The 27,760-nt window shown below is 32.8% G+C and overlaps 1 protein-coding gene and 1 long non-coding RNA gene across 2 annotated transcripts in view; both read right to left on the bottom strand.

Moving 5' to 3' along the window:
- Positions 1-642: 642 nt before the first annotated feature.
- On the bottom strand, positions 643-15,393 carry LOC143047972 (uncharacterized). The gene is made up of 4 exons (XR_012969704.1): positions 15,168-15,393; positions 12,858-12,982; positions 2,983-3,082; positions 643-814 (listed from the first exon to the last, which is right to left on the bottom strand). It is a non-coding gene; the product is annotated as an uncharacterized LOC143047972 (long non-coding RNA).
- A 5,644-nt stretch (positions 15,394-21,037) lies between these two features.
- The window catches only part of LOC143047963 (coiled-coil and C2 domain-containing protein 1-like), a 41,569-nt gene continuing 34,846 nt past the window's right edge, over positions 21,038-27,760 (bottom strand). The window contains exons 27-30 of the mRNA XM_076221342.1: positions 25,993-26,056; positions 24,929-25,058; positions 23,719-23,843; positions 21,038-21,689 (exon numbers count right to left, since the gene is read on the bottom strand). Coding sequence (XP_076077457.1) covers positions 21,654-21,689; positions 23,719-23,843; positions 24,929-25,058; positions 25,993-26,056 — 355 coding nt within the window. The 3' untranslated portion in view covers positions 21,038-21,653. The remainder of the gene's footprint in view (positions 21,690-23,718; positions 23,844-24,928; positions 25,059-25,992; positions 26,057-27,760) is intronic.

Raw genomic sequence — 27,760 nt, 5'->3', positions numbered from 1 at the left:
TGCTGTTTCTCATAGTATGTATTTGTTTTGTTAATTGTGTTGTATAGTTTGTTCACGTGTTTCGCTGGTGCACCATTGTCACAGGTTATAGGGGTTGGCGTCTTTATACATGTTTAAACCGCCATAATCTAAATGTGCCAGTCCAAAGTCAGTAGCCTTTAGTTCAAAGGTGTGTATCACTTCTGTCAATTTATTTTTTTGTAAATTGATTTGTTATAAATTAAGCCGTTTGTTTTCTCAACTGAATTGTTTTATATTTTTTCAGTTCGGGACTTGTCATAGCCAACTTTACGGTATGTTTTTTTCATTGTTGAAGGCACGCAAGTTTTCATGAAATTGCTTACATTCACTTCATTTGAACTTTGGTGGATAGTTGTCTCATTGGTCTTCGCATCACATCTTTTTATTAATATAATTTAATTAAATCAATTGTTACGATTGTTGTATAAAACACTTGGACGGAAAAACTAGCACACATATGTCATAGTTTAACGACTTATCTCAGGATATTAGTCATTGTTTTTTTTGTATCATGTTATCAAAAATTGTAGTTAGATATCCGTATAAAGTCCCAAGTTTTGACAATTTTTTGATTTTTTTAGTTCATTTAATAGTTTAAAGACTTTTAATTATAAGATGCAATTTGTTATTAAGTCTTTTAATTGTATATTTCGACTGTCTCAGTGCATTCTTAAAGTTATAGAGAGAAATTAAGAGCAAGTATTATCTCCTTGCAGCCACTTCACGTCCTCTGAACTTGTATTTTCAGACAGTTTGGCTATGTTACATCTTCCGATTATCAAATCAGTGTTTGCTGAAATTGTAAACAGAAAACAAGCATGAATCGAAATGCATTCGATAACTCAACAAAGAACAACCATAAAATCGTCGATGCAATCGATAAATACATGTAAACAGAAAACAACAATGAATCGTCGATGCTATCGATACATAAACAGAAAACAACAATGAATCGTCGATGTAATCGATAAATAAAAAAGAAAACAACAATGAATCGTCGATACTATCGATATATAAACAGAAAACAACAATTAATCGTCGATGCAACCGATACAATCGATACATAAACAGAAAACAACAATGAATCGTAGATGCAATAGATACACAAACTGAATTAGTAACTCGCTAAACCATGTGAATGTGCTAATGGAGAAATTGACTGACATATTTTTGTGTTGGGTTTCAAATGAAAAAGTTTTAAATAATATCAATAGTTAAGCCAAATCACCGGAAAACGTTTGTCAAGAATATGGATGTGTTATAGATATAGAAAAAGTTCTTCCATCACAACAGCAAAACTTGTTCTGAGATGGTATTTCCTAGACAAATAAGTAAAACTTTCCAATTTGTTGTGATTTAAGAAAATGTTATACCATCTACACCTTGAAGAACTAGAGAAATAAGTCTTCACTTCGAAATGTATGTTTTTCATTGTAATTGGGGGAATTCTTGCACTCTTTTTTTATCACCTTCGTGGTCACTTAAACTTTTGTTCTTCGAAACCAACGAGTAAGTATATAGATGATTCTGGTTTTTTTTTTCCGCAGTCCTTTTTCTAAGGAGAATCACATTGGTGCTTTGCATAAATTTATGTCTTCTTTAATAAAGAGTAAAGCTGATTGCAACAATCGCTAACCGTTTTGCAGTTTCATTACTAAGAGATTTGTCAGACGTCACGTCATCATCGATATCAGAATTGACTTAGGAACGACATCAAAAAATCAACGAAGGACAAAAAACTTAATTCAAATAGTTTGGGGGTGCAAGTTTTGTTTGACATCGATTTTATATAAATCCTTATTGGTCAATCAATTTTTCCCAAATTAAGTTAAGAGGGGGTAAGGGGGTCAGTGAAAAAACTATATGAATTAAGTTCTTTATCATATATTGAACTTTTGATATTATGCAATATACAGTGAAGAAAAATCCGACAGATGGCAATTCTTATATATGGTCCCGGGTATATGGTACAATTATACGATGGATATGGCACTTAACCATGAGGGTCATATCACCATCCGTTTTCGTACTTCGAAACATATCGATTTAAAGTGTTAAAAAAAAAGGCGCTAAGAAATATTTAATCATTCGTTTATATTTAATGTAATAATTCGTTTTTTATTTTTATTTTAAAGCACGCATCGTTGATAAATGTACGAGTCATATTTCAAGTATCATATGCATCTATGTTTAGATAATCCTGTAAGTTATTACATACGGAATCATTTCTGTGTAACATGTAAATCAATAGATATAAGAAATATTTGTTTTGAATTTTATTTAATCAAAGTGCACAATTCTTGTAGTTGCTTTTCGTCTAAGGGAAGATAATACTAATTTTCCAAGCTTCAATATAGCTTTATGTGAATTTTAAAATAATTTGCCTTCATTCAGTTTTACGCAATCCGTGTAGACTACAAACAAATTCCTCTAATCAATTCACATAATAATAAAAAAAAATGTGTAAGGGTTCCGCGGAACCCAGTGTCTCGCCCACTTTTGCTGTTAATCACACACTCATCAAAAATAATGAAAAAAATCAATAAAATTATTCCTCTCGATACTATCTTTTGATTGTCAGAAGCTTCTGTCCAAGTTTGGTAAAAATCCAGGCTAGTTTAAGAATCTTAAAAATGTTTTAAATACTTTAACTGCAGACTGTATGTAATGTTAACTGGAAGAAAAACTAAGTCCATTTATAAGTAAAATACGGGAAAAATGGAATTTGATTTTTACAAAATTTACTTCTGGATACTATCTGCTGATCATAAACAAGCTTCTGTCCAAGTTTCGTACAATTCAAGGATAGTTTAAAAAAGTTATTAAAATTTCAAAAACTTTAACCACAGAGTGAATATTTGTGGACGCCGCCGACGACGACGACGCCGACGCCGACGGAATGTAGGATCGCTATGTCTCGCTTTTTCGACTAAAGTCGAAGGCTCGACAATGAAAGTATACCTGCCAAAAGATATGATGTATCAACTTCCAGTCTGTCCGGGACACAATCGTTAGATGTTTTAAGCTGTATTTGGCGATTTTCTTTTAATTCTCCAATAGCCTGATAAAATAAGATAATAATTTGTAGAAATTAACTGTAATCAATAAAACTTTAGCGTGCTATACCATCGTACTTTAGCAAACACATGACCATCGCACTTTAGCGTGAGATCCCATCGTACTTTAGCGTAGACCATCGCACTTTAGCGTGACAATCGCACTTTAGCGTGACCATCGCACTTTAGAGAGCCATCGCACTTCAGATTCCTACATATATACTTAATATACTTTTTTCTATGATAACAAAAAACAGAATTAGGACGAATATCATTTTTTTTTAGTTATCTCCGTATTTTTTAATATTCACCTGTCGACCATCTTGATTTAATGTTAACAAATAAAGAAATTTTGTATGATTTATTGCGAACCCAATTGTACCTTTCCACATATTCACCTGATAGTTACCAGTCCATTTAAACTTTTGGCAGTTCTATTGTCCCATTGAACAAATACAACATGTATTGTTCTCTGTATAGTTTATTCACTAGGACCTTTAAATTTCTTCTAAAAGAAATCTATCACTCATTTATTAATTCATCTGAGTCAAAAAAATATCTGCTAAATTGACGGAAATAACATGTTTACTATTAATAAAAAAACTGCATATGAGTTTTGAATTTATTATATTTTCAATCTGTTGAATGTAAGCACTGATTCAAACATTAATAAAAGTTGATTTCTGAAAAAAAAAATCAATATTATTTCTATTTCGAAAAAAAATTTGACAAAACCCCCCTAGAAATGGGGTGTTGTTAAACGGCGGAAACGGAAAACGGAACGGAAACGGAAAGAAATTTTTTATTGACGGAATTAAAGGGGGTGATAAAGAACTGCGAAAATCAATAGATCTTGTCTTGCTGGTAATGTTTGCAATTAAAAGTTTAATCTATTCATTATATATTTCAATATAATAGGCGAAAAGGCAAGTGTGAAAATTCGTCATATAAGGTCGATAACTTCTATAAGAAGTCATTTGACCGTTTTGACGCGAATGGACATAAGGGTAGAGCTCAACATTCTAAAAAAAATGAGATGATGAAAACTGGAAATATTAATATGTCAAAGAGGCAACAACCCGACCAAAGAGCAGACAACGTTCGAAGGCCACCAATGGGTCTTCAACGCCGGGGATGGTATCAGCTGGTCCCTAAATAAAATTGTGTACTAGTTCGGTGAAAATGGGCTTCACACTAAACTCCAACACATATACATGAGATTAAATTAAAAAAGATAAAAGACTAACAAAGGCCAAAGGTTCCTGACTTTGGACAGGCGCAAAAATTCGTCTGAGTTAAAAATGTTTTGTGAGATCCCAACCCTCCCCCTATACCTCTAGCCAACGGAATTTTGTCTATATATAGACAATATTTCACAGATGAATACTATGGAATTTTGTCTTGTTAAAGGGAGGTTATATTTTGTGTGAATTGAGACAATATTTCACAGGTGAATATTATGAAATTTTGTCCTGTTAAAGGGAGGTTATATCTTGGTTATATTTTGTGAGTATAGAGACAATATTTCATAGGCAGATTGTCATGGAATTTTGTATCATGAAGGGGAGGTTATTAACATATATTCATGTAAGAGAAGGTATATAGGTGTTTTTTTTCCAGCGACATGTGCCTGTGTACATTTTAACAAAATAAGCGATTGTCAGTACATTACTTATATTTGTACATTATAATGTAATACAATGTAACATACATGTATACGTTAGACAATTCTGTAATCTATAATTAACCATTTGTAATGTATCTTTGCAAATTTGAAACTCACTATTAGTAGTACTATAAATTCCTTGCTATACAAAATCATTTAAGTTATAAATCTAAAAATGTGCATGCTGCATGCTTGTGTACTATTTCTAATTGTGTAATGATTCGATTAAAACATATTTCAAAGCCAGTATTTCATAGTGAAGTATTGTCATGAACAGAATTTCAGTGAAATATTGTCCGGAAGGAGGTGACGAAAATTCCTCGACAAAGAAACTATTTCATAATGTCAGTGTACAATATTTTATAGGAAATTTTGTCCGACAGACAATATTTCATGGAGTACAATATTTTATGTTACACAGTGTTATCCAACACAGTTTTTAAACTAGAAACACAAATGATAATTGTTGAAAAGTTTAACCAAATCTAGCAGGCGAGTCCCTAAAAGACATATGTTCAATAACATTTGGCCCAGTAGTTTCAGAGACTGGGAAATTTTGTAAAAGTTAACCAAGACGAAATCGGACGACGAACGCCAAGTGACGACCAAAGCTCACTTAGCAGGGTCAGGATAGATATTAAAAAAAGAACTGTCTCAAAATATACCACTAAAGACTAAAGCAGGTCTAATTACCAGCAGAAAACAACCTTGACAGAACAAAAACATTGAATGAACAGTTCACTATAATTGTATCTAAGGGACGACATCAAAAGTTCAATGTAGGATAAAAAAACTTAATTCACATAGTTTTTTCACTGACCCCCCCCTTCTTAACTTGATTTGGGGAAAATTGATTTACCAATAGGGATATATGTAAAAATCGATTTTAGACATACAAAACTTGCAGAATGTTACCCCCCCCCCCCCCCCCCCCCCACCCCCAAACTATTTGATTTAAGTTTTTTTTATCCTACATCGATCTTTTGATGTCGTCCATAAGAAGACATCAAACAGAAAGACATAATAACTTAAGTAGGGCGAGAACAAAATTAGAATATGGATTCAATACAGTCCCAACTATGTATTGGCTTCCGAAACTACACAAAACACCTCACAAATATAGATTTATTTCGTCTTCAAGCCATTTTTCCACTACTAAATTATCTATTCTTCTTACCAGTACACTTGGTACAATCAAAAACCTTATAATAAATTGTTCAAATAAAGCCTTCGAAAATAGTGGAATTAATTACTTTTGGAGTGTCAAAAACTCGTTGGAAGTACTTGATAAATTGCATGCTTATATTGGTGATTTTGAATCTGTTCAAAGTTTTGATTTGTCTACCCTATATACCACATTGCCTCACATTCTCATTAAGAAAAAAATCACACACCTAATTAAATGGGCATTTAAAAAGTCAGAATGTGAATATATATGTTCAAACTCTTTTAGGTCATTTTTTAGTAGCAATAAACAAAAAAACTATGTCAATTGGACATGCTTTGATACTATATCTGCTCTTGAATTTTTACTAGATAATATTTTTGTTCGCTTTGGAGATTCCGTATATCGTCAGGTTATTGGAATTCTAATGGGGACTAACTGTGCACCACTTATTGCGGACCTGTTTTTGTATTGCTATGAGTTACAATTTATGACAAAAATCAGCAAAGACCCATCAAAACAACATCTGATACACAAATTTAATAATACTTTTAGATATTTGGATGATATTTCAGCTCTCAATAATGACGACTTCAGTATGTATACTAAAGAAATTTATCCTGTTGAACTTATTTTAAATAAAGCTAATACTAACAATGACCAATGCCCTTTCCTCGATCTTGATATCTATATCATTAACGGAAAGCTTAATACTAAAATTTATGATAAAAGAGATGATTTCTCATTTCCTATCGTTAATTATCCATTTTTAGATGGTGACATTCCCTTGTCACCATCTTACGGAGTTTATATATCTCAACTTGTACGATTGCTCGTGTATGTAACAATGTTTTAGATTTTAACGAGAGATATTTATGTATTACTGAAAAATTATTACAACAGGGTTTTCGATATCACAAACTAGTCAAAACATTTACTAAATTTTATCATCAGTATAAGGACATCATTCGTAAATATAGCTCAACATGCAGACTTCTCATACGTTCAGGTATTTCACATCCAATATTTTATGGAAATATTCTTTATAAAGCACAAAAATGTCAGTATTCACCTCAGAAGCAAAAAACCTTTAAATAGACTTATTAAGAAGTGATATAGTTACGATACTGTTGTTAGGTCATTAAAGATTGCATATTTTGGCTTTAATATTGATTCACTTATAGGGTCTTTGCATCGGAACTAAACACATTTATTCTTAAAAAAAAAACAGTTGTTGGCATGACACGGGTTATGTTCTTCTCATATATGTTATGATGTTATGATACTAAACCCCTCACGGGGAAGATTGTGCCTGATATTCATATGATGAAGACATAATTTTTCAATCAGTTTAATTGAGGTCCGGAGCTGGCATGTCAGTTAACTGCTAGTAGTCTGATGTTATTTATTATTGTCATTTTGCTTATTTGGTTACATCTTCTGACATCAGACTCGGACTTCTCTTGAACTGAATTTTAATGTGCGTATTGTTATGCGTTTACTTTTCTGCATTGGCTAGAGATATAGGGGGAGGGTTGAGATCTCACAAACATGTTTAACCCCGCTGCATTTTTGCGCCTGTCCCAAGTCAGGAGCCTCTGGCCTTTGTTAGTCTTGTATCATTTTAACTTTTAGTTTCTTGTGTACAATTTGGAGTTTAGTATGGTGTTCATTATCACTGAACCAGTATATATTTGTTAAGGGGCCAGCTGAAGGACGCCTCCGGGTGCGAGAATTTCACGTTGCATTGAAGACCTGTTGGTGACCTTCTGTTGTTGTCTGCTCTATGGTCGGGTTGTTGTCTCTTTGGCACATTCCCCATTTCCATTCTCAATTTTATGCTATCATATTATTATTCACAAATAAATTTTTCAACAATCATTAATACTAGCTTGATTCCTGATGAATGGACAACAGGAGACATTTGTTCATTTCTGCTAATTAAGTATCTCAAACATGCATTCTCTGCAAGATGCTGTAACATATAGTATGTTACAACATAATGCGTTACCGTCTAGATTATTATAATATCACCAACGCTTTACGTCTTAGATGCATGACTTTTTTAGCTCACCTGGCCCGAAGGGTCAAGTGAGCTTTTCCCATCACTTTGCATCCGTCGTCCGTCGTCGTTAACTTTTACAAAAATCTTCTCCTCTGAAGCCACTGGGCAAAATTAAACCAAACTTGGCCACGATCATCATTGGGGTATCTAGTTTAAAAAATGTGTCCGGTGACCCGTCCAACCAACCAAGATGGCCGCCATGGCTAAAAATAGAACATAAGGGTAAAATGCAGTTTTGGCTTATAACTCAAAAACCGAAGCATTTGGAGCAAATCTGACATAGGTAAAATTATTTATCAGGACAACATCTGCCCTGAAATTTCCAGATGAATCGGACAACCCGTTGTTGGGTTGCTGCCCCTGAATTGGTAATTTTAAGGAAATTTTACTGTTTTTGGTTATTATCTTGAATATTATTATAGATAGAGATAAACTGTTATCAGCAAAAATGTTCAGCAAAGTAAGATTTACAAATAAGTCAACATGACCGAAAGGGTCAGTTGACCCCTTTAGGAGCTTTTATCCTTTATAGTCAAGTTTTAACCATTTTTCGTAAATCTTAGTAATCTTCTACAAAAATCTTCTCTGTAACTACTGGGCCAAATTAATCCAAACTTGGCCACAATCATCTTTGGGGTATCAAGTTTAAAAAATGTTTCCGGTGACCCGGCCATCCAACCAAGATGGCCGCCACGGTTAAAAATAGAACGTAGTGGTAAAATGCAGTTTTTGGTTTATAACTCAAAAACCAAAGCATTAAGAGCATATCTGACTGGGGTAAAATTGTTTATCAGGTCAAGATCTATCTGCCCTGAAATTTTCAGATGAATCAGACAACCCATTATTGGGTCGCTGCACCTGAATTGGTTATTTTAAGGAAATTTTGCTGTTTTTATGCCCCACCTACGATAGTAGAGGGGCATTATGTTTTCTGGTCTGTGGCTCCGTTCGTCCATCCGTTCGTTCGTTCGTCCCGCTTCAGGTTAAAGTTTTTGGTCAAGGTAGTTTTTGATGAAGCTGAAGTCCAATCAACTTGAGACTTAGTACACTTGTTGCTTATATGATCTTTCTAATTTTAAAGCCAAATTAGACTTTTGACCCCAATATCACGGTCCACTGAACATAGAAAATGAAAGTGGGAGTTTCAGGTTAAATTTTTTGGTCAAGGTAGTTTTTGATGAAATTGAAGTCCAATCAACTTGAAACTTAGTACACTTGCTGTTTATGGTATGATCTTTCTAATTTTCAAGCCAAATTAGACTTTTGACCCCAATTTCACGGTCCACTGAACATAGAAAATGAAATTGGGAGTTTCAGATTAAAGTTTTTGGTCAAGGTAGTTGTTGATGAAATTGAAGTCCAATCAACTTGAAACTTAGTACATATGTTCTCTAAAGTATAATCTTTCTCATTTTAATGCCATATTAGATTATTACCCAATTTCACGGTGCATGGAACATGGAAAAGGATAGTGCGAGTGGGGCATCCGTGTACTTTGTACACATTCTTGTTGGTTATTATCTTGAATATTATTATAGATAGAGATAAACTGTAAACAGCAATAATGTTCAGCAAAGTAAGATTTACAAATAAGTCAACAGGACCGAATTGGTCAGTTGACCCCTTTAGGAGTTTTTGCCTTTATAGTCAATTTCTAACCATTTCTCGTAAATCTTAGTAATCTTTTACAAAAATCTTCTCCTTTGAAACTACTGGGCCAAATTAATCCAAACTTGGCCACAATCATCTTTGGGGTATCTAGTTTAAAAAATGTGTCTGGTGACCCGGCCACTTAACCAAGATGGCCGCCGTGGCTAAAAATAGAACATAGGGGTAAAATGCAGTTTTTGGCTTATAACTCAACAAGAGTGAACACGCTGAAATGTCTCGCCTTCTATACTAATCATTGATATTATGTTGATAGTCCTAAGTATAAAGCTAAGCTTTATTACAAGCTTTATTACAACTGTCACATAAACTTAACATTAACCAAGATAACTAAACAAAGACCAATGAACCTTGAAAATGAGGTCAAGGTCAGATGAACCATGCCAGGCAGACATGTACAGCTAACAATGCTTCTATACAATATATATAGTTGACCCATTACTTATAGTTTAAGAAAAATAGACCAAAACACAAAAACTTAACACTGTGCAATCAACCGTGAAAATGACGTCAAGGTCAAATAAAACCTTCGAGACTGACGTAAAGATCATAAAATATTTCCATACACCAAATATAGTTGACCTATGGCATATAGTATTAGATAAAAAGACCAAAACTCAAAAAATTAACTTTGACCACTGAACCATGAAAATGAGGTCAAGGTCACATGACATCTGCCCGCTAGACATGTACACCTTACAATCATTCCATACAACAAATATAGTAGACCTATTGCATATAGTATGAGAAAAACAGACCAAAACACAAAAATTTAACTATAACCACTGAACCATGAAAATGAGGTCAAGGTCAGATGACACCTGCCAGTTGGACATGTACACCTTACAGTCCTTCCATTCACCGAATATACTAGCCCTATTGCTTATAGTATCTGAGATATGGACTTGACCACCAAAACTTAACCTTGTTCACTGATCCATGAAATGAGGTCGAGGTCAAGTGAAAACTGTCTGACAGACATGATGACCTTGCAAGGTACGCACATATCAAATAGAGTTATCCTATTACTTATAATAAGAGAGAATTCAACATTACAAAAAATTTTGAACTTTTTTTTCAAGTGGTCACTGAACCATGAAAATGAGGTCAAGGACATTGGACATGTGACTGACGGAAACTTCATAACAGGAAGCATCTATATACAAAGTATGAAGCATCAAGGGTTTCCACCTTCTAAAATATAAAGCTTTTAAGAAGTGAGCTAACGCCGCCGCCGGATCACTATCCCTATGTCGAGCTTTCTGCAACAAAAGTTGCAGGCTCGACAAAAACCAAAGCATTAAGAGCAAATCTGACATGGGGCAAAACGGTTTATCAGGCCAAGATCTATCTGCCCTGAAATTTTCTTATGAATCGGAAACCCGTTGATGGGTTGCTGCACCTGAATTGGTAATTTTAAGGAAATTTTGCTGTTTTTGGTTATCTTGAATATAATTAAAGATAGAGATAAACTAGAGAAATGGTCAATTGACCCCCTAAGGAGTTATTGTCCTTTATAGTCAATTTTTAACAATTTTCATAAAATTTGTAAATTTTTACTAACATTTTCCACTGAAACTACTGGGCCAAGTTCATTATAGATAGAGATAATTGTAAACAGCAAGAATGTTCAGTAAAGTAAGATGTACAAACACAATTTTGTCATGAATTCATCTGCTTCCTTTGTTTAATATTCACATAGACCAAGGTGAGCGACACAAGCTCTTTAGAGCCTCTCGTTTATTAGTTGTTAGTGGCTTTGAACTAACTGTCAGTTAACTGCGAGTACTCTCAGATCATAGGTGCGTGGGGACAGGATCCTATTACTATCGTAGGTGGGGCATAAAAAGAAAAGATAATATTTTTTTTCTATTTCCGTTTTCCGTTTCCGTTCCGTATTCCATTCCGTTTTCCGTTTCCGCCGTTTAGCAACACCCCTAGAAATGGTGACGTTTAAATATTAAGGCCTTCTTACAAGTATTCTATACCTAAACAAAAACTAAAAGATGAAAATTTTGATAGGAACAATACTTTTTTTTTAAAACAAACTTTTTTTGATTATATCATTATTTATTTCAACAGAATGAAAAAAATATTATACATGTTTAATAAACACAAATTCACATGCAGTTTTTTTTTATGTTAAACATATACTTTCCAACAATTTAGCAGATACATTTTTTACTCTGGTAGGAGTGATAGATTTCTCTTAGAAGAAATTTAAAGGTCCCAGTGAATAAACTACACAGAGAACAATACCTGTTGTATTTGTTCAATGGGACAATAGAACTGCCAAACGTTTAAATGGACAGGTAACTATCAGGTGAATCTATGGAAAGATACAATTGGGTTCGCAATAACAATGAAAATTTACATCTGTATTGAACTCCCGTAAATATTGATATTTTGATAGTGAAACATTTATGTTAGTTGTTTTTGTGCCTCCTACTGATTTTTTTTATAGACAGATTGCAACTGATTTTTACAGTTTGTTCATATGTTGTGCTGTTACACCACTGTCAAAAGTTTGCAGGAGGGACGAGAGCTCACAAACATGTTTAACCTCGTCACATTATTTACTGAATCTGTCCAACGTCAGAAGCCTGTAGTTCAGGGGTTGTCGCTGGTTCATATCTGCAATGTTTTCGAAAATTGTTTAGTTATAAACTACTAGTATATCGTTGGTTTCCTCGTTTGATTTGTTTCACCTTTGTCATGTTGAAGCATTTAATATCAGACTTTCAGTATGTTTTTTTTTCTCATTGTTGAAGTTCAGTGATCTGTAATTTCATATATTTACTCTATTTTTATTTTGGTGGCTAGCTGTCTCATTGGACATCACATTTCAACATTTTTATATTAACTGCGAAAATAGACGGGAAAACACATTTTTTTCATTATGTACGTGAGGGAAAATATGAAGTATGATAATTATAGTACTAGAGTACTAGTACCGATGATGAAAAATTATATCAGAGTCACAAAGGAAACCAGACAAGCAATTTAACTTTAGAGTAAGTAATTGAATATATAAAACTAAATATATAATAATGCTTTTTTGTTATGCAACATTTACATATGACCATTCGGTCTGAACGTGTTGATAACTATAGATATAAACTCAGAACATACTTACATTAATTTCCCTGCTTTTATTACCAGATACAACTGTAACTCTCAACATATGCAACAAATACTTAGTTTTTGAATCTTTACCTTGTAGACTTTTGTGATTTCAACAACATAATACACTTGTATGGCGTCAAGCTGATCCGAGGTTTCCATAATGCTATCTGGATTGGGAATCATTTCTTTTACTTCTAGTATTGTGCCCTGAAATACTAAACAATACACTTGTTATTCACATTTCTTTCTTCTGACTATTAAAGTCAGCTCTGGGCTAAGGTAAAAATGTTGACAATTGAGATATATATTATAGCTAAGCCTTATTTTCAGAGGCTTTTAAATGCAACTGTTCAGTTTAACAGGAAGTAAAATCGTATCATTTGAAAAATAATTTATCCAGACACAAAAGCATGCGGTTGTTTTAGCTGAAATATATTTTATCCAAACCAAACCAAGAAGACGGTAGTTTGTCAGCCGAACTATCAATCAAGTAGACGGTTGTTTTCAGCTGAAATATCATTTATGAAGATATATAAAATCAAGTAGACCGTATTTTGTCAGCTGAAAAATCATTTATCCGGGTTCCCTCTAAAGTGATTTTCAATTTCACTCAAAAATGCAAAACTAATTTTGATCTAATGAAAGGTTGGGTAGGTACAGAGATGCAAAATCTCTCGATGTAATTTACAAGCGAATAAATACGATTAGTAACCTTTAAGGCAGTGGTTTGAACATGGAGCTACGTCATCATATCTAACAAGAGGCTGTCACAACGACAGCTTACCGGATTTATTAACATTTATTTGTGTCCTGGCAATATCACAAGAACCATTACTGATGAATGGTGAAAGTGAAAATCGTCAATATCAAATTTAACCTCCATTTTGTCATCAGTATCAACATAATAAAATTTGAAAAGCTTAGATTGAATGGTTCATGAGTAAATGCAACAACGTGAATGGAAACGCCTTTTTACAATCTTTCAAGAACCATAACTCCTGAACGATAAAAGTCAAAATCTTCATTATTGAACTTGACCTTTATTTTGTCATCAGTAACAACATATAAAAATTTTAAAAGCTTTGGTTGAATAGTTCATGAGAAAATGCACGGACACGACTGGAAACACCATTTTTCAATCTTTCAAGAACCATAACTCCTGAACGGTAAAAGTCAAAATCGTCATTATTGAACTTGACCTCTATTTTGTCATCAGTAACAACATATTAAAATTAGGGAAGCTTTGGTAGAACAGTTCATGCGTAAATGCACGGACACGTCTGGAAACTCCATTTTTCAATCTTTCAAGAACCATAACTCCTGAACGGTAAAAGTCAAAATCGTCATTATTGAACTTGACCTCCATTTTGTCATCAGTAACAACATATTAAAATTTGGGAAGCTTTGGTAGAACAGTTCATGCGTAAATGCACGTACACGACTGGAAACTCCATTTTTCAATCTTTCAAGAACCATAACTCCTGAACGGTAAAAGTCAAAATCGCCATTATTGAACTTGACCTTCATTTAGTTGTCAGTAACAACATATTAAAATTTTAAAAGCTTTGGTTGAACGGTTCATGAGTTAATGCACGGACAACATTTGATTGCCGCCCGCCCGCCCGCCCGCCCGCCCGCCGTACATCCCCAATTCAATAACCGACATTTTTGTCACAAAAATCCGGTTAAAAACCTTAAATTGTCGATTTTTGTATAACATTCATCGACATGTAAAGCTATCTACGCATGTTGAGATTAGATATGTAAACGATAATCCAATAGTTTGTAAAAAAAATATGGTGATGACCTTATGTGCAAGTATGCACGAAGGGGACCAAGTTGACTGAGTTAAATCTTTAAACATAAGTAAATACCAAGAGAGTAAACATGCAAGTCCTAATTCGTAGATTGACATTAACCCCGCCACATTCTGTATGTATGTACTTGTCCATAGTCAGGAGCCTGTAATTCAGTGGTTGTCGTTTGTTTATGTGTTACATATTTGTTTTTCGTTAAATTGTTGTACATAAATTAGGCCGTTAGTTTTCTCGTTTGAATTGTTTTACATATATTCATTTAGGGGCTTTTTATAGCTGACTATGTGGAATGGGCTTTGATCATTGTTGAAGGCCGTACTGTGACCTATAATTGTTAATTTTCGTGTCAGTTGGTCTCTTGTGGAGAGTTGTCTCATTTGCAATCATACCAAATCTTCTTTTTTTTTTTATAATAACATATCACAGAATATATACCCATCAATACTGAATGAACTTTAAATTTGTTATTTGATTTCCATTATGAATTCCGCTTAATGATACATAAACATAAACACAATTTATAATTAAATAGTGAAATTAAATATAACCCCCAAAGATATCTGGTGAAAAAAATTGAACTTACCATTCGTGTTGTACTGACCATCTTCATTTTTGCGACATAGGTCACTTTTCACATTTTGACTCTGGTGCTCCGGACAATTTGTACAACTGAATATGCAATCCAAAATGCAAAACAATAAAACTACAATAATTTGATTCATAGTTTAGGAGTATGTCTGGATAGTAGAGATCAGTTTTCTGTATAGCTAAATGAATATACAACACGAATACTATTGACAATATTTCTTCAGTTTGAATAAATAGATTTTTCATTTGAAATATGCATGCTTCGATAGAGTTATGTTTCATATAAGGAAAATATACTAAACGAGGAAAAATTAGTCACACTGACTTACGATAACCAGCATGTATGTTTTTACTCCTTCGGTTTAAAATCACATTTAATATGTGTTAATTGGTCAAGCAACAAAATTAGTCAATTGCCCATAAACTGAAGCAGATGTATTAAAAATCATATTTATTTATCATGTAAGTATAGTAATCCTGATCATGAATAAAATGTACTGACAATGTAATATTGCATTGTTATTTATATTAAAATAGTAACTTGTTAGTTTTTCAAGTTTTGTGCTCACTATTCACTTTTTTTTAAATTGTAAAGTTCAATGACAGTCGGAGATTGGTTGATTTGCTGTTGATCAATCGAGTTTTCTGGCAAATCATGAAAACAATTTCGAGAATGTTGAATTGCCCTTCCTCTCAGTTTGCCTCCACAAAGCCCCAGCTCATTATTATCTTCGTTTTAGAGTCAGTACAATCGAAATTTTAGATACAAAAATCCTTCCAGTCAGCAAAAAAAAATAAAAATAGCAACACACAATTATACCGTTGACAATATCCAATTTTATTCTGAGTTTGATCTTACGTATTTAAAACAATTTGCTGTAACGAATCGGAGGCTGTACTTATTTTTGAATCTAATGTATTAACCTTTTTTATTCTGGAGATTTATTTTTGTTCAAAAGTGTATTTCTTGCAAAAGTTGATTGATTTTATGAACTCATCATCTAAGTAACATATGGTTCGTGTCTATTTCAATAGTACCATTACAGAATAATTTGTATCCATTTAATGTATCTTTAAGTTTCATTCATCCTGTTCATTAATATATTTATATAGTCATGATATTTGCACACATGTTGTATTTAATCGAATATATGATATAATACGGTTTAAAAATATTACTACATACGAATGCATCTATGCCATACTCGAGATCTACCCTTAGATCAATGCCTTTATATTGCAGACCAGTGGACGCAGGGGCGCAATCAGACAAGGGCGTGGTGGATGTACATGTGCCCTCCTCTCAAATTCAGAAAGCATGGGTTGTCCTCAGTTTAAAAGAATATTTCGGTAATTTTATCCAAAAAATGAAGATTGCGCCCCCTAACCTAAAATCCTTTATCAGCCCCTGGGACTTATATTTATGAGGTACACATTCCACTTTTCATGTTTTATATATAGATTGTCGTTAAACATCCAGTTGGCTGTTTTCCATTTAGTCCTGTTTACAGACCATAAGGCTATATAAGATTTAAAGCATAGTTTTGCACGTGCTCACTATCTTTTTATATAAACAGCTACGTTTAATTAGGGTTATATAACCGTCGTCAGTCTTCAGGGGTTTACGCAATCATGCATGACAATATATTTAATATGGATATGTTTATTGTTCAAGCGTATAACGTAAAGTAAACCAAAATGGAAAACTTCTGCGATTAATAGAGCAGGTCAGTGGTTATAAACCTAAATATCTTACAATTCTAGTCGTGATCTTTTGCCATTGCTACCTAAATTATATTTCTAAAAAGTTTTTAAACCAAAGCTTCATTAAATGTGTCTTAAAATAAAGTATATTGGTCAAATATTTAGTTTGACCTTTGAGGAGTCCGAGATGGGTTGCGATTGTTTTTAGCATGTGGTTCATTTATTGAAGAAAAAAAAGAATGTCATTGAAAGTGGAACAAGGGAAACAGCAGGAATAGTCATTTCTTAGACTGATAATCTGCTCTTAAAATTATAATTATTATAAGGTAAAACGATGATATACAGAATGATATTTCTATTAAAGAATCTATAACATACTTATGATAATTATTGTCAAACGTCAACAAATTTGCAATGTTTCATTACCATGTATGATGATACAGATGAAAGAATGGAAAATATTTATTTGTACTGACAATAATAGTATCGACGCCGACAAAAAGTTAATATGCTTAATTTTATATGAATAAATAGAGTAAATAAAAAATCGATGAAAAACTAGTCTTAAATCGAAGTGAAAACAATTTTAGTAGGTCAGAGTTAAGGTATTAATCTTTTTTTGCAACAACTGAATGTTCACATCAATTGACTATTGTTGATGATAAACTTTAGATCAAACCGTTACCTGCTTTCTAACTATTTGTCTGTCGGTGGACCGTGTTTAGAAGAAATTTCAATTTGGTGAAAAAAGGACGGATATTTTGGGGTTTTATAAACTTTAGCTACTATGATAATGCAATCCTTTAGAAAATGAAATATCATTACTTAAATAAATTAGCAACATATTTGGTGTATGAAAGTATTTTATGATGTACATGTCAGTCTCGTAGGTTTTATCTGACCTTGACCTCATTTTCACGGTTCATTGCTCAGTGAGTTTAGGAATGATTTTCTTAAACTATAAGCAATATGTCAACTATATGTTTTCTATTGAAGGGTTGTAAGCTGTACATGTCTGCTTGGCATGGTTCATCTGACCTAGACCTCATTTTCATGGTTCATTGGTCAATGTTAAGTTTTTGGTTAAGTCTGTTTCTTAGAAACTATATATTGTCAATAGGTCAACTATGTTTATGGTATTGAATGATTGTAAGGTGTACATGTTTTTCTCGTTTGGTTAATATGACCTTGACCTCATTTTCTGGGATCATATTAAGTTTATGTAATAGTTGTAGTAAGGCTTTCTATTTAGAACTATCAACATAATATCAATGGCTAGTACAGAAGGCGAGACATTTCAGCATGTTCACTCTTGTTTTTGTTAACCTTAGATTTTTTGCTCTTGTTTTAGGAAATGTAATACAGTACGGACCAGTCCAACAGGGAATTTTTACCACATCACAGAGCAAATATCTTTCCACGCCAATGACCCCGGTCAACCATGGCAGTTCATTCTTAAAATCAAAATTTGAAACTCATCTATCAGTATAGACTCCATGGATACAACGGTTGTCAGCAACTTTGCCACCAAATTCAAAGAAGCAACAGATGACTGTGATGTTCAACCACTTGTAATACAATGTCAAAACATTATTATATCTAATATTACAATTTCTACAGCCATTAGTTTGATTTCATTTGTAAAACAGTTTTCCCTCGACAAAATGTCCGATGCAGTAGTAGAATGCATATCAGAAAACTTCAAAGTTGTAGTTGAAAATGGACTGTTAAATCAATTACCACATGAGGACTTTAAATTTTTGTTGAATAATGAAAAATTGGCTGTTTTCAGTCACGGAATACCTGTTGAAAATTATGAAGCCTGTATACTTGCATCATTAGGTAATTATCTATCTGCTAATAATGTGGATAAAGAAGAATTTGTTTTGGACTTATTAGGCATCATCCGTCTTTCTGATATACCTTTAGACATGTTAGAACATGTGATAAAAGAATGTACAGAATTACATGCATTTAAGGCATGTATATGCCAAAAACAACGAACAAAAACACTTACAAGTAGAAAATATTCTCAATCTGAAAAACATTTAATTAGTTTTCAAGAGTATGCTTCCATTCCAGAGAGATACTTGGAAAGATATAAACTTGACGTTGTCAGTTATTTTAATGATTCTGAATTGATTGCGATAAATGAGGGCCCTCATGGGGTTTTTGATTATGTGATTACTTGGCCGTTTTTTTAATGATTATTTGATTATTAAGCCAAATATTTCATGATTATTTGATTACCTAGGACTGTATTTTTAGTTTATGATTATTTGATTACTAAAGATAAGCAAATATTTAATGATTATGTGATTATATTGGCAAAAAAATGGTGATTATGTGATTACTAGGACCCCCCCATGAGGGGCCTCATAAATGACAAACCTATAACAATTGGAGTATGGATAGTAAGATGGGAAGGTTATGTTGTTGTAGGTGGATTATACATTCATTATCAAAGTGGAATACATCTTGTTCATGGCAAGAAACCAGCAACACATAATATCTTAAACGAACAGGAATTCACTCTTCAAGAAGATGAAGTTGTTTCTAAGATCAAAATATGGCATGGTATGTTTATTGACAATATTACCTTTGTTACAAATATGGGCCGGACATTTGGTCCGTATGGAGGAAATGGAGGACACAGAAGTGATTTGGATATACCACCAAGCAAACGTGGCTATTTCCATTCCTTTAAGGGCAAGGTAGTTAAACATAGATATGCTAATTCTATAGCTTACTTACAGTTCAACTGGATTGCTTTTGGGGGAGATGGTTACATGGAAATTTTGCCCACAGGAAGTGTGTTCAGATCAACAACTAGCGGGTTAGAAGAATTTGATAGAATGTTGAATATAAATTAATAAACATCTGCATCATGAGTGAAAACTTTCTAGTATTCAAACTGTAGCTATGCATTTTTTGCGTAATTTAATATCAAAATAAAATGCTTCGCTGAGCCCAGTCTGATACGACCGCAAAGGTTGAAACCTGAACAGTTGGGCCAAATTTGGACACAAAATTCAAGCTTGATACTGTCTGAATTTGGGTTGTTATAAATTTTTTGACAAAATATAGAATTCTGACACAAAACCAATAATAAGATCTTACATATCTATTGCACAATACTGTGCAATTACAGATTTCTCCTTGAAACTTTATACAAATTTTAAAAAAAAATTGAACCCCTTAAAAAAATTGGAACCCTCCAAAACTTTTTGAATCCCCCCTTGGAGCAATTAACCCCACACTATATCCCTGCCTTTCCTTTGTAGTATGGAACATTGTAGTATTGAACATTGAGTGATCCATACACTTAAACACTTATCTGGAAACTAGATACATGTATATGCTCGTTTTTGGCCCTTTTTGGCCCCTAATTCCTGCATGAATGGAGCAATTACCCCCAACTCAATCCCAGCCTTCCTTTTGAGACATGGAACCTTGTGGTACACTGTCAGATAGATTCATACTCTTACATACAAGTTATTGTCCAGAAACTACAAAAATGCTTGTTTTTGGCCCCTTTTGGGAACTTTATTCCTAAACTGTTGGCACCATAACCCTCAAAATGAATCCAAACCTTTAACTTGTGGTAGTAAACATTGTGGAACAATTTCAAAGCAATTAAAATACTTATGCACAAGTAATTATCTTGAAAGTAGAAAAAAAGCTTGTTTTGGGCCCCTTTTGGGCCCTTAATTCCTAAACAGTTGGGACCTTAATCCCCAAAATGAATCCCAACGTTCCTTTTGTGGTATTGAACCTTCTTATTAAATTTCAAAGAGACCCATTAACATATCGGATGACACAGACAACAATGATGGCGCAGACGAAGACAACATCATACCATTATACAATACAAAAAAATATTTGCGGTTGTATAAAAAATGACAAAGTTTAACTACATGTATCTCCCAAAAGAGCAAATATAAATCAAAATCATGACCACATGCACACCTACAATATATGTACAAAAATTCAGCAATCTGAAAACCTTCTAGCATTCAAACTGTAGAAAGAGTTATCTGCCACTGGAATAGTTATATACCCATGATTGGACAGACGGGTGAAATGATGGATAGGGACGGAAAGGGGTAAAACAAATCCCTAATAACTTTCAGTTGCAGGGGCATAAAAAGTAAATATTGGTTTCATTTCCATAATTTCTTATTAATTATAATAATGTCCATAAATAAACAGATATACACAACACACAAACAATAATGATATTCTTAACAAAACAAATTTTCATGAGAACATGGTTCAATAATCAGGTATTGCTGGTGAGTTGACAGAATGGACAAACTACCGTCAGCTGATATTCAGGTTATGGTATATCCGTTTTGGGTTTCATGCTCTAAACAATACTGAAAACATATTCTCTACTGTACATGTAGAATAAATTGAGATTGACAATAAAATGTTTTCAAGAAAATGAAGTTACAAATATTGATAAGATATCTGATATACGACAGCAAAAAATATTGCATTCTTAAAATAAGAATGACATCAAGGAAAAGAATAATCCCTTATTTTAACCCTATATATAAAACCAGAAAGCTTTTTCCAATGTTCTGTTACATATGAACATATGTCTGTCAATGTTAAAACATGATATAAGTATCTAATGTTGTATAGAGAAAAACAACAGAATCACAGAAGGGAATTATGCCTCTTAAACAAATTACACTGTCCTTGGCACATACCAGGATATATGTTAATTTGAGTGTAGTTTTCAGCTCACAGTTTATATCTTTCTTTTGAATCATACATCTGGATATTTATTTCTGATTGCAGCCAACTAAAAAAGAAATAATTGAATTAAATAAAATTGTATTTACTAATAAGTGTAAAAATTGGAATTAAAAATAAAGTTGTTCCAACACATAAAGTTCAAAATGATTAGATGATTATTTGTGTTAAATGCCATTTTAAGCTCTATTGGCTATATCCTGGCAGTCAATTTTTATTTGTGTAGGAAGCTGGAGTTCCCGCAAAGAATTATGACCTTCAGCTAAATAACTATCAAGATCGGAATTTACCATGCTAGTCATGCAGTAGGACTACTCAGACCACTCGCCCAACTAGGCCTCAAGTTCCAAATGAAGGTGCTATTGATATTAATGAAGTACATTATTCTGATGGGTCACAACAAAACTCAGAAAAAATGTTTTTCCATCATATTATTATACATTTAATGATTTACTTAATTGATAAAACACACTTTAAAAAAGAACATAATATTAACAGATATTGCATAAGTATGGTAACAGTGATAACAAAAATTGAAATCAAGAAGAGAGATTAACACTATCAAAGAGCAGATTGCTCTGAGGAATACGATTGCCGTTGTTTCATTGACACATGTATACATGTAGCTGGATAATATTATTTTCAAAACTAATTCAACTGCACATGTAAAATAGTTACAAAATAGCCACTCCCGGATAAAAGTGTATGAACAATGTAATTACATGTAGGCCTATTCTGTTTTATTTTTGTACTATCAATTCCAAGTTTACTTTCCACAGCAGTCACTGAGACTCAGAGTGAGAGAAGGTATTTCACTTCGTATCTTATCACCTATTTTCCTACGTTAATTCTAGGAGGAACCCCAATTTCCTTTGGGTCAGTGATCATGACTCCTTTCCGTTCACATTTATCGGTTTAAATTGCGATCGTTTTTAATATAATACGACGTTTATTGACAGAACGAGCTAATACTCGACGTGTTGTTTCAGAATTCACGGAAGTTACTTCTGGAAGGGAGACAGCTCGAAACGATAATATGGAAGACTCCATTTCGCCTGAAGGGGTGTCTACGATAAGGACTACATTTATTTTAATTTAAATGATGCATATGATTTAAAATTATGCAACAACAATAACCCTCAATAGCAGACATACATAGAAAAGATCCCATGAGTTATAAATTAATTAATTGAGTGGGGAATCCAGAGCAACCATTCAATCTAAAACCCCTTGAGGTCAAGAAAACTATACGCATGCGCATAATTTCCAAAACAAACCCTGGAGCAAGAACGTATATTAATGTTTATTAAACGACCTAGATGGTTCTTTATTTCTTTATGGAATTACAATCTCAAATACCAGTTTCATAACGGTAACATATAAGAAAAACTCCACTTCAGTTCTTATATGACAGAAATAGATTTATCGGAATTCAGAGAACTCTCGCATTTTATCAAACTGGGAATATCCTCTGACCTGTTTCTAAATTTATAAATACACTTAATATAAATACTGCTTAATTCTGATTTTCCGTGTTGTTAAAAACATGCATATAAGTCAAGGGAATTATCAAACATGAAGATTATGAAAAGAACATTATAGGAAAGTTGTTCAAGTTCAATCCCTTTGTTTGTTTTTACCTTTTAAAGCAAGACAGTCATAAGAATCTGAGATGTTCCTTAATGTTTAGAATAAAACGATTGACGTGAGGGCAATGCTCTGAGCCACGGGTATAAGTCTACAGATTGCTTGAAAGCAATCGTATCCCAAAAATTAATAAGATAGAAAATGAGTATAACGTTGTTTTATTTTATTAAATCGCTTAAAGTACATTCTGACTATCACCTTCCTTTTAAATACATTTATTTCTAGAAAAGACTTAAATTCTTTTTTTTAAGCTAAAAGGGATAGGCATTATCTGTGTTTCATATGTTTTTGGATAATGTCAAATGGATTTCCCAAGGTTTGAATGCTATGGGTACAATTTTCTGGGATTAAGAAATATTGCTATCGTAGATATTTAATTTCACGATTTTGCTAAAATCTGCGTACTATTTTATTATGTAAGGTGTCTATACCTCTTTTTCAACATGTTTTTTCTTCGTTAGCATTACTTGAGCTTTATGCATGTCTCCTCCTTTTGCAAAATATCTAGCCTCCTCTTCATACTGTGGAATTTCTGCTTCTATTGATTTCACATAATCTGTAAAATAAAGTAAAAGAAACTTAATCTTTCTACAATTTTTTAATATTTATATAGGTATCTCATTTCATAGAGTTAGGTAGAGTCATCTAGATATGTATATATGTGCGATTTCTTAAAAGCAGTACACATTTTGGCTTTATTCCTTTTGAATTTTAACAGCCATCTTGTTTTCTGTTTTTCTATAAGTAACTATTTATGTCAAATGATGTTGTCCTGAGCAATCAAATAGCCATTTTAGGCTTATATCAATAGGCATTACATTGAAATCAACCAACATGTAAAAATTATGGAATTTTTTATTTTGTATGGTTACCCTCTGGTAAAACATGAAGGAATTATGATTCTACTGGGACATGTGCATTCAAATATTTGTGAAATGACAGATTCTGCATAAGTCTATAACTCTTAATTGATGACCATCATGAATGTTCTTACTAACTGAAAAGTCATGAAAGACATAAACGATTATTAAATCATATTTCATGCATTAATAGACACGAGGGTGTGAAAGGGGTTTACAAAACAGAGAATAATGGGCAAAATGTACAGAATGAATGACCCCAAAACAAAGAACAGAGAATAATGAGAGCTTAAATATATAAAAAATAGAAAATAACAGGAAAAAAGAGAAAAATGGCCTAAAAATTCAAAAATACAGAAATGAAGGACCCATCTAGACCCTCAGTTATACAGAATCTGACAGGAAAGTAGAAATCATTGTACACAGCATTATATTATGAGATATTCCATAAATCAAATTCTATTCCTTCATTTGCACTTCACTCTATGATTGGATGATGGTGTTTTAACGCCAGTTTTGGGATAATTATTTGCGGCCAGTTTTTGTTTGTGGAGGAAACTGGAGAGCCTGGAGAAAACCACCAACTTCTATAGGAAAACTGACAATCCTAGTCAATTAAGATCGGCAACAAGTGGACCTGCACGAGCGGGGTTCAAACTCAAAACCTCATTGTTGACTGGCTAGTTATTACAGTAGAACTACTTAGACCACTTGGCCACCAATGCCCCCTACTTTGCACACAGTATTCTTACCATATGACTAATGTTTACTTTATTCTTACCTTTCAGTCCCTCTTTACCACCAGTTTTTAGTTTTCCTTGTTGCTCCTCTGTTTTCTGTTGTAGTAATTGACTTTTATGGGTTAAGGTTTGATATTGTTCTTTTGTTAACTGACTTTTCAAACTTGCAATCTGTATAAAATATGAAATAACACTATTCAATCTTGATATGTCAGTAAAAATATATTGTTTCTTAAAGGATTAAGAAGATGTGGTATGAGTGCCAATGAGAAAACTCTCCAACCAATTCACAATCAATTTGTAAAAAGTAAACCATTATAGGTCAAAGAATGGCCTTCAACAAGGAGCTGACCCGCAAACTAAAAAGGGCAAATGAGTTCAACAATTATGAGGATGACTACTGGGAAAATCAAGTTTTCTGTGTGCACCTACATATATACAGCCATTTCCAGGATAATATTTGAATATAAATATAATTTGATGCACAGGTGATTATAGTTTAAATGGATTTGATAACAAAAACGTCATCAACTTTTATTTTATCAACTCATTCCTCAAATACAGAGTGACCTTAAAATTCATAAGTTGCTGAAAGGACAAATCTTGATGAGTGCTGTAGTCTCCAGCAAAGCCTAGGTCACTTTGATTTATATTTTACACTTAGTTAAGGTAGTACCAAACATGTTGACTTAAATTTTATTTGTCTCGTTTAATTTTCATAAAATTTTGACAAAATATTTACTTTGATCTTTTGACAAAAATATATAAATTTCAAAAAACTTGAACCACACACTTTATTGGAAAATTTTCATTGGATATATAGTAGTTTAACAAACACTTATTTTGATAATTGAGAAGCTATTATTTCCTTAACAATAGAACATGGATTAAAATATTCAGCTGATTTTTATAAAGTTATCTCCCTGTAGTGTGAAGCACCACCTTAATATTACTTAAGATGTCTTGGTTTAAGGGTGCATTTTAAAGGACGCAACAACGTTGCAAATAGAAAATTAATGTAGCAGTCATTTTTGTCTTCATTGATTCAAATGTGAGTTAATTATCTTATTTCATTTCTTAGATACAATAATGCTATAAAACTAACCTGATTATCAAGCAGTTGTTTTTCATATTTTAATACTTCTAAACACATAGTTCCTGAACTTTTGCTACAACAGAAAGAAATATTAATACAAGAGTGCACATGCAGAAATGTCTCACATGTTTTACTTTTCATTGAATTCATGTTAAAAGTCTGATAAACTTCAGTGGCAGATCCAGAAATGTTATTAAGGGGAAGGGGTTCTCTATGACTGCCAAAGAGAGGCTCCAGTCATTCTTCAGTGATTCTCTAAATAATCAACCAAATTTTTCCCACTATAGGCAGGGGCAGGCATATAACAAAGAAGTGTGTAAAGTTTTAAGCAATAATCATAAATCGTTTTTAGGATACGGCGCGACATGTAAAAAAAACCCTCCCCCTTTTTTACAAAATACTTAATAACTCAAAAATGAAATTTTGAATCATTACCAAAAAGTATACAGATATTAAGATTAATATAACTAAGATGTGTGTAAAGTTTTAAGCAATAGTCAAGAATCGTTTTTTGAGATACGGTGCGACGTGAAAAAAAAACACACCCCTGTTTTAGTTACAAAGTGCCGTAACTCAAAAAGTTTAAATCTTATTTTCACCAAAAAGTATACAGATCATTTGACCATCATAAGAAACAACTATATTAAGTTTCATGAAATTTAGATAAGTCGTTCTCAAGTTACGGTGCGACATGTTTACCCCGGACAGCCGGACGGACAGACGGACGGACATCGGACATTTGTATACCATAATACGTCCCGTCAAAATTTTGACGGGCGTATAAAAACTGAAATTCCACATCATGCAAGATGTTAAATAAATCAAAATATGAAAACAAGTTGACATACTCAGCTAACATTCCTACATATTATTCTATAACAAAATTTACAACTACTAAATGAGAGCAAATATACTCAGTAAATTCTGTATTGAGCCAGAGCGAGCAAGTTTAATCATTTAAATAAAGTTATTAGTTAAACATGACTGTAATTGTTTCTTTTAAACTGTTTCACACTTTGTTACTTCAATGCCTTACGGGTACTATACGGTATAGATTTTGTTTATTATTGAAGACTGTATAGGGATCTGTAGATTATATCCTTATTTCTTAAGTTTGTGGTGGATAGATGACCCATTGGCATTCATATACCACATCTTTTAATTCAATGTCAAAACTTGAAATTGTCAATTACACTTCTTCACTGTTGATTTGACAATCATAATTGATTAGGATTCTATGCAAAAGTCATATAACTGAAACAAAATTCATATTTCAGTTTTTTATGTACAAAAATAATCCCATAGTGATTCAAACAAATAGTGTTAGAACTAAAACAAGAGGCTCTCAAGAGCCTGAATCGCTCACCTTAATTCTTTTGGTTAAATCTCTCATCAATGATTATTTTGGCTTTTCAATTGATTTAAATGTTTTTTGGATCGTCCTATTTTCTTCAAAAGCCAAAAAAAATAATCATTTTCTCCTATGTTCTATTTTAGCCATAGGAGCTATGTTTCTTGACATACAAGGAAATAAAATATAAAATTTATACTAGATACTCTGAAACTCATTTAGCCTAAGTTTGGCTAAAATTGATACAGCAGTTTCAAAGGAGAAGATTTTTTAAAGTAAGTCAACATGATGAACAAATTGTGAAAAAAGTCTTTAAAGGGCAATAACTCCTTAAGGGGTCAATTGACAATTTTGGTCAAATTGACTTAATTGAAGATCTTTCTTTGCTGAACATTATTGCTGTTTACAGTTTATTTCTATCTATAA

This window comes from Mytilus galloprovincialis, chromosome 1 (genome assembly GCF_965363235.1).
Source record: "Mytilus galloprovincialis chromosome 1, xbMytGall1.hap1.1, whole genome shotgun sequence".
In the NCBI taxonomy this organism is placed as follows: domain Eukaryota; kingdom Metazoa; phylum Mollusca; class Bivalvia; order Mytilida; family Mytilidae; genus Mytilus; species Mytilus galloprovincialis.
The sequence above is the reverse complement of the archived record's forward strand: the minus strand, read 5'-3'. Positions and strand labels throughout refer to the sequence as shown.